The 8,053-nt window shown below is 46.3% G+C and overlaps 1 protein-coding gene across 1 annotated transcript in view; it reads left to right on the top strand.

Annotated features, from left to right (window-relative positions):
• Positions 1-4,289: 4,289 nt before the first annotated feature.
• Positions 4,290-8,053, top strand: part of LOC142572742 (uncharacterized) — a 51,021-nt gene continuing 47,257 nt past the window's right edge. The window contains exons 1-3 of the mRNA XM_075682058.1: positions 4,290-4,466; positions 5,612-5,706; positions 6,392-6,468. Of these exons, the coding sequence (XP_075538173.1) occupies positions 4,395-4,466; positions 5,612-5,706; positions 6,392-6,468 (244 nt within the window). The 5' untranslated portion in view covers positions 4,290-4,394. The remainder of the gene's footprint in view (positions 4,467-5,611; positions 5,707-6,391; positions 6,469-8,053) is intronic.

The raw sequence follows: 8,053 nt of genomic DNA, 5'->3' as shown, positions 1-8,053 counted from the left end.
CGCATCGCTCATTCGGACATGATGGCTTCGCCTATAGAGCCGTGCAATAAACATTCAAATTTATTACGTTGATACTGACTGTGCGCTCTGGTTGATAACCTTGGAGAATTCGGTGGCGTTCACGTGCGCTTGCACTGAGGGGTTACACTATTTATTTATTTATTTATTTATTTATTTATTTATTTATTTACTTATTTATTTGCTTATTTATTTCTCTTACCTTCAGAATAAAAGGGACTTCCTATTTTGGTTACGAATGGGGCTCACGTGTAAGGGCTAGAGCGTCATTTATACACAAACAGTGCCTTAAATTTCTACACTTACTTGTACCGTCCCATTATTTTCTCAGTATGCAAGTGTTATTTTGAAGACCTTAGCGCTGAGTTTGCGGATGCTGAAATTATATTTAAGTAGTTAAACGAGGAACACGCCATTATACCGCAGTAATGTGGTCCGCAATGAGCTCTTGCGATGCAATCATAGCTCAAACTGGTCGTCCGAAAAATGACCCTGAAAATTCAACAAAAGACAAAAAGCTTCCCCTACACAAATTAAACATCATACGCCGCGAAAACGATTCGTCGCAAACAAGAATTAATGAAAAAAAAACTCAGTAAGGAGAACGTAAATTTTGATCGAATGAGCAGCATTTCTCACAGAAATTTCAAAGCTCAAACACCATTTCTGTTGGCTAAAGTGTCATCACGTGCAAGTGTGGTTTGTTTCTTGAGTAATCTAGCAGTTTAATAGACGCTGTATATTATTCCACGGCTAAACACACAACCTTAAAAAGCGCAAATTTTAGTCTTTAAGTATAACTCCGTTTTTCTTATGTCAAAACAAGTGCGCATTATTGCTAAACGAAAAAAAAAAAACTGCCTCGACATAGTGTACAACGATGAAGCGCCCAAAAAGCTTGGGAATAAATACCTCGGGTACACTGTATTATTTAGAAACCCCCTACTTACTTTACGAAGGGCGCGCGGACGTCGGCCTTTTCCTCATTTCCTTATTTCACAAGCAGTCCTGCGTCTACTTTATGAAATTGCACGTCGCACAGATTTGATGGAGGCTTGTAAAGGTTCGTTCGCAATTATTTTATTTAATAATAAACAGATTCCGTACGAAGACCGCACGCGGTTGAGCAGTAAAAGCAAGAAAAAGAAAATGGCGCGCCGATCAACGCAGCAAGCGTAACGCGTTCCAGCTAGCGTTCAAAACGAGCGCGCCAAAAACCGAAAACGGAAGCGTGGTTCAGGTATTAATGCGCGTGGTTTGGAGCGCTACAGTCGATTGGGCCGCTGGGCTCTATGGGAATGTCCGCAGCCAGGCAAGCCACCAGCCATTGAGAACCTATACGACCGATCTCCCTCACTTCGTGTGTAGGAAAGCTCCTAGAGCACATCGTTCTCAACCGGCTACAACCATTCCTGGATGACTCGGGGAAACTTCCAACAACGATGATAGGATTCCGTCCACACCTCTAAACTCAAGACATCTAACTTCAGCTGAATGAGGAGGTGATTGTACCAGCGACGCGCAACTCCCCCACGGCTATCCTCGCCTGAGATCTTAAAGGGGCGTTCGATAACGTAAAGCATACAGCAATCTTACAGAAGCTGAGCACGCTGGGCTGTGGGGCCAGTACGTATTCCTATATCAGAGATTTCCTCTCAGATAGAAAAGCCATCCTAAAGGTCGGGGACCAAAAGCCACAAACCCCTTCCTACTGGGTGGGCGCGGCACACCACAGGGCGCAGTGTTATCCCCTCTCCTTTTCAATATCGCTCCAATAGGCCTTCCGCCGCTCCTCAATAACATCCCGGTGATCCGGCATGGCCTATATGCCGACGACATTACCATCTGGTCGTCCGCAGGGTCCACCGGGGCAATTGCATGAGAGCCGCTTGCAGCAAGCGGCAGACGTGGTGAGCGACTATGGTCATGCGGCCTCAGCTGCGCCCCCCAAAAGTCGGAGCTACTCCTGGTCTCACCGCCAAAGAAGCACGCATCCAACTCGCCCACTGTCAACATACAACTGGTGGGACACACCATCGTTCCTTCTCAGAGCGTAAAGATATTGGGAAGGGTTTTCCAGTCGGATCGTACCAACACAATATTAATTCACAAGCTTAAGAATACAAGCCCAAGTTACCAACATGATCCGGCGAATAACAACCAAGGCAAGAAGCATGGAGGAGGCGGACACGCTTCGGCCTGTCCAAGCCTTCGTCGTGTCTCGAATAACTTACGCTATTCCATAAGCGCTATACTCAACGCGACGGAATTCGAGAAAATCAACACAATGACCAGAAAGGCATATAAGCAGGCGATGGGCCTGCCGATCAGTATGTCCACAGAACGCCTACTACGACTAGGAGTGCACAACACAGCCAAGGAGCTGATCGAGGCACATTTATCCAGTCGGCGAACAAGGCTGGTGGTTACGGAAGCGGGGAGGTCCATCCTCTTACGCCTGGGGCTCCCTGCCCCTCTCAGCCATCCGCCGCCTCAGACTGTGAGCTTACCCCATGCCATCCGGAGCAACATCACCGTACGTCCTCTAGCTACCTCGCAACATGCACCCGGGCCCTTGCCATACACAAGCAATACGGGACTTTACCCTCTACAGCATACACGCGGATGCGGGGTCTTTCCCAAGACACGCAGCCCCAACAGCCACCGTAGTCGTCAACAAAGAACATCGGAGCAGCATTTCACTCACCCGAAACAATCCCCTCCAAGCCGAGGAATCGGCCATAGCCCTCTCCCAAACAGAGGTTGAAGTCATATATAGTGACCGACTCCCAACAAGCGTGCCGCAACTTTGCCAGCGGCAGAATTCATACCACTACGCTCCAGATCATCAATCAAAAGCCGCCAACGATATCAGTCATGATCATCTGGGCGCCAGCTCATCACGGAATTCCTGGCAATGAGGTCGCCAACCACGTGGCTCGAGATTTGACCCACCAAGCCTACGCCGAGGAATCGGAACCCGAGCGCATGCACCTTTTAGTCTCGTACCAAGACATCACACAACACTACAATTAGTCTCGTTCCAAGACATCTCACAACACTACCAGCTAACCCGCAGAACATATGCACCCTCACATAAGTCACTACCTAGATAGCAGGAGCGATTCCTCCGAGCTCTACAGGTTAATGCATTCCCCCACCCAACCAGAAATCACCTCATAACCCCTACATAATTATCTCCGCAATGCCGCTTCTGCGCAGAGCCCGGGTCCCTCAGGAACATAGTATGGGGTTGCAGAGCGGCAACATTGGCCAGCTCCAACCTCGGGTCGGAGCTGGCCAAGGAGGGCCCATGACGCGGCCCGAGCTCAAGGCATTCTGGAATGAGGACGCCTCTCAAAGCTGCATTTAACTAATACAAATGTTTATTCTCTCTCTTCGAAGAACATCGCGAGCGCGCAACAGCGTTGGCACAGCGCACGTAGCAACTCGCAAAGTATACTAAGGTTGTGGCTGGTAGACATGCGAGACCTGAGTCGGTGTCTGCGTATAGACTGCTGTATTCTAGCACGCTGAGAATCGTGGAAGAACCGGGGAGACGTCGGCGATGGACCTGACGATGCGGCGAGCGCTCGAACAAAGTCCAAAGCCACGTCAGCCGGGGCGAAGAGCATGCCGTATGCGCTGGTCGAACTTTTGTGCGGAAATAGCGAAAGTGGCCCACTCGCATGCCTTTAATTGATGAGCTGGGATACCGCGGAGCACGCGAGAGCTGGAATCGCGCGTGTAGAAGCCAAATATCGACGAAACGGTGCAAGCGAAGGAAGCAGACGACCCGGACGCTGTTTTCTAGAGCTTCTAAAGAACGTCACTTCCGGCAACAAATAATGCGGCGTTTTTTGCCTTTTTTTTAGTTTCGATACATAAAAAAAAAAACGATTTTTGCGAGCGTATTGTAAAGCGCCCACTCGTATTTCAAGCGTAAAACTTCCACAGTGGCTACTCTATGTCTAAATTATGATAAACGGGGCTTTTTATGTGGTCCATAATTTCGTTGCAGTTGGCTTTTAATTTCCGGTTCAATAACCTGACTAGAGTTATACTATAGAGTTACACCGCAAAGCAAAGGTGTTAACAGAGAAGACTAGCACGAAGCGTAATGCTACAGCCAAATGTTTAACAAGATGTTTGCCAAGTTTTACGTAAATGTTGCACCAACCGATGCTAGAGGACGCTCGCGACTACTCTGCTGCGGAGCCGGCACCACGATGCCATCATCATTACAAAGCAAGCGAAAATCTGCTTTGCTTTCATTTGTCCACGCCTGTAAAGCGAGTTACGTTGATGGCGTCGGATATGCGTGGTTAGTTCACTGGTGTATATTGCGTTCTACTTGACACTTTAAAGCCATCACCATGGGGAAAGGGTACAACAATTACATGTGCAAAAAACCGTTTCACCCTGCGTCACGGGACAACATCAAAAGGGTGAGAACGCTGCTGTTTGCTGTGATGGCGCAGTGGTGCAGATAGCTGTTGTGCAGCCTTGGTGCCTTACGCCGCTTCTGTTCACTGCTTAGTTACGCGAGTTTGTTGGTGAAATCCGTCGGGAGATTTCCATTTCTTTCGTTTTGCTTCTCTTCATCATTTCTTTATGTTCTGTTTACCGTCGGCTGGCCTATTAGCCCATCTTAGCAACGGCAGAGCGAGCCCTCTACGGCGGAGAGAGATCATTCTGTGTTTTATGTGACAAGATCTTGTCGTGCGGAGTGGCTTTCTCATTACCTTCGTTGCTTAACCACGTAAACGAATTGCCTGATTTCGAGTTCAGTGCGTGCGCGGTGATCGGCGAAATTTTAATCTAGTCAATGGTATGTCTCGGCCATTAGCGCTTTACTTTTTGAGTGCTTGTAACTTGTACGCTTGAGCCATTTATTCTGTGTCATTGTTGTCTAATGATGCATATCAAGCAAAGGGTAGTAACAACGGTTTTCCGGGGCTAGTTGTTCATAAGTTTTGTGTGGCTTTTCTTATGGGCAAAGTTCTGACTGGTGTTGCAGAAGTCGTGGGGCGCGGTAGTGCTGAACTTAGCTTCGCAAGTTGGCAGCTGGACGTAATTATATTTATTCAGCCGTGTTGTTTGCTAGTTGTAACAACGTGTCTTTATTTCGCATTATTTGCGGCGCCTCCAGGACACCAAAGCGGCAACGGGGACATCAAAGCTAGAACCCGGACTGGTCCATGAGTTGGGGCCGCGGAGGCTGAAGCGTGCCAGGGGGTATTCGCATCGGACAGCCGATATTATACACCCCTGACACGCGATCTTATACACCCCGCCCGGCTTCCACCTTTGATCCCCCCGCTACCCCTTGGGTGCCCTGGAGATCCTGCGCCGCCTCCTTTATTATAATCTCAGGTGCTCTCCTGAGGCCTCCGTTTGCCGGTTACATGTGCCTTCCTGGAGTAGTACCTGTAAACAATCCAATCTATCGTCGCAACGAGAAAAAGCGGCCCGCGTCTTGTACAACACCAGCCAGAACATTACCATTCTTATGTGCAGTCCTTCTATCTGCGAGTGTCTGTCGGCAACCTGTTAATTTTGCGATGCGTGCTTGGTTTTTGCATCGTTGTAGGCATGGATGGCAGAGCAGAGGACTGAGAACGAAAAAAGGAAGCAGGAAGAGCTGAAATTGCAGTATGAGAAAGAGCAGGACCTTTATAACAACAGGTAACATTGTTAAGGTTTGCTGAGATTGTGTGAAATAGTAGGTTGCTGCTTCTATTTTGCACGACTTTAGAGCTTCCAGACCTCGAGTCACCATACACGATACCACACTATTCCTTTAGAAGAGAAACTTGATAGTTTTACTTGATTGCTGCACTTTGGCAGATAGCAATGTTAACACTTAATGTGTGTTACATCTCCCAACCACATATGCTATTAGAAACATTAAGTGGCTCCAAATCTTAGTCAGCCAGGATAAGTTCTGAAACATACCCATAAAGCTCAGTACACAACCGTTTAGCATTTGGCCTTCACTGCGACACCACCGTGGCCAGGAATTAAACTGTGACCTCATGCACAGCAGCGGAATAGCTACTTGGCATAGTCACTGAACCTGGATGAAGTGTTCTGTGTTGTGTGAATACAATCCACAAACTGCTAATTTCAGGCTGCAAAGACATGTAAAAATTTAGCGTGTCTTCATAGCAACGAATTGAGGGATGAAGTATGGTTATCACGGACTTAGTAAAATTTGCAACTCTTGGGTCTAAGCTGGAAGCATTGGCTGTGAGGACATTTCATATTACGATCATGCATTGCACAGATTGCGTGTAAAGTCTAAAAGTATGTCTCACCCCCTCAGTATATTTCACGTTTTGTTGATGAAATTTCTTGTGCGTCTTTTCAGGTCTCTGGTCAGTAAGGAAAGCAAGGAAAAACTGTCGCTGAATTTTATGTATGAAGCCCCACCAGGTGTCAAAAGAGGTAGGCCTTACATTTGTAGTGGCTTTACATTTGTCATCACTGATCTGTAAGGATAGCTTCATAATCTAACAGACTTTGCAGTGGTGCCTTTCTTTACTGTTTTTTTTTTAAACACTTGATTGAGTTTCTACAGGTCTGAATTAGTATCGATGTAGTGAAGTAAACAACGCGGTTACAGAAAACGGTGTCATCCTACTAAAACCAACTTTTATCTAAAAGGCGAGAAGGGCAGGATGATGTAACAATTATATTCCAATGCTATTCTCTTTTGCACTTTGTCAGTAGTCTATGTGGCGGCCCACCCAAGTTATCATGGAGTTCAGCCAGCTGTGACTGTTGGATTATAGGAAATAAATATAATTGAGTAAATAGAAGTGCTTCATTAGTGCCCGATGGTTGCTTTTTTCGATTGCACAAGTTTGGCAATTTGAGGATGAGTACAAGGTAAAACCTTGTTATAGCGAAGTTGAAGGGGGAGCCAAAATAACTTCATTATACCCATTACTTAGTCGTATCCATTATTGCACGTACTGCAGTACGAACCCTTATGAAGATTTCAAGGGGAATTTCACTTGCTTGATTATAACCTGTTTTGTTATTATAAAGAGGTTTGACTGTGTTCTCTTAAGCCTTAGTATACGCGAGCTCTTCAACTTGGAGAAATTGAACAGTGCAGCTTCATTATCTGGAACTATTATTACACCTATTGTGACAATTATGCGAACACACTTTAGTTTGCAGCTCGAATCCTTTTCATTATTCTAGTTTGTTTTCCAGAAATAATACCAGATTTAACTTCCATTGCTTCAAGAAACAGCACCAGTTATTCATTAATTGATGTTTATTTCCGTACAATTGTTTGTTTTGAGCACTATTTTTATGCAGACAGCTTTGAGAATGAATTATTATGGCATGTCAAACGCATACTTCCATATCTATTGCACATATTGACAAAATGTGTGTGTCATTAATTTGTCACTGTTGCAGCTATAGGCAGAATCAAGACACTGTATGGTGTGCCATCAACCTTTAGCCAACACTTCTGAGAACATGCACATTTTTCATTGCAATAGCGAATATATCGACACTCAAGGCACGTTTACGCTGTAGATGTTACGTGATGTCTCAGTATTAGCGACACTTGTACAGCCCACGTGTGGAATGTTAAGAGGACCGTTGGGACACGAGTGACACAAAGTGTATTTGGCTGAAAAAATGATAAGGCCAAGTGAACACGCTCAATCAATGGTGAAGCCAGGGCAGTGTTCTGCCTTCCACTGCTGGCGTTAGCGTCGTGCACGCTGACAGTAGCATTCCCGCCCAGCAGATGTCTGCACACACTGGTCCAAGTAGAACGGACAGGAAACTTTAAACTAAAGCTACCTAATAATTTCATTCGGCATCAACAAACCCTAATAGGTTTCCACCAGTGTCATCTCATGCACCATAACAATGGTGCATGAGACGCCTGCAATGCTGCTGGCAGCGCTCCTTGTCATGCCAGCGTTTTGACATGGCTGGCAGGGCCCTGTTTCTGCCGCACAGCAGCCATTACCTTGCATGCTGCATCACGCGAACATGTCAC

This window comes from Dermacentor variabilis, chromosome 2, assembly GCF_050947875.1.
Source record: "Dermacentor variabilis isolate Ectoservices chromosome 2, ASM5094787v1, whole genome shotgun sequence".
Lineage (NCBI taxonomy): Eukaryota > Metazoa > Arthropoda > Arachnida > Ixodida > Ixodidae > Dermacentor > Dermacentor variabilis.
The sequence above is the reverse complement of the archived record's forward strand: the minus strand, read 5'-3'. Positions and strand labels throughout refer to the sequence as shown.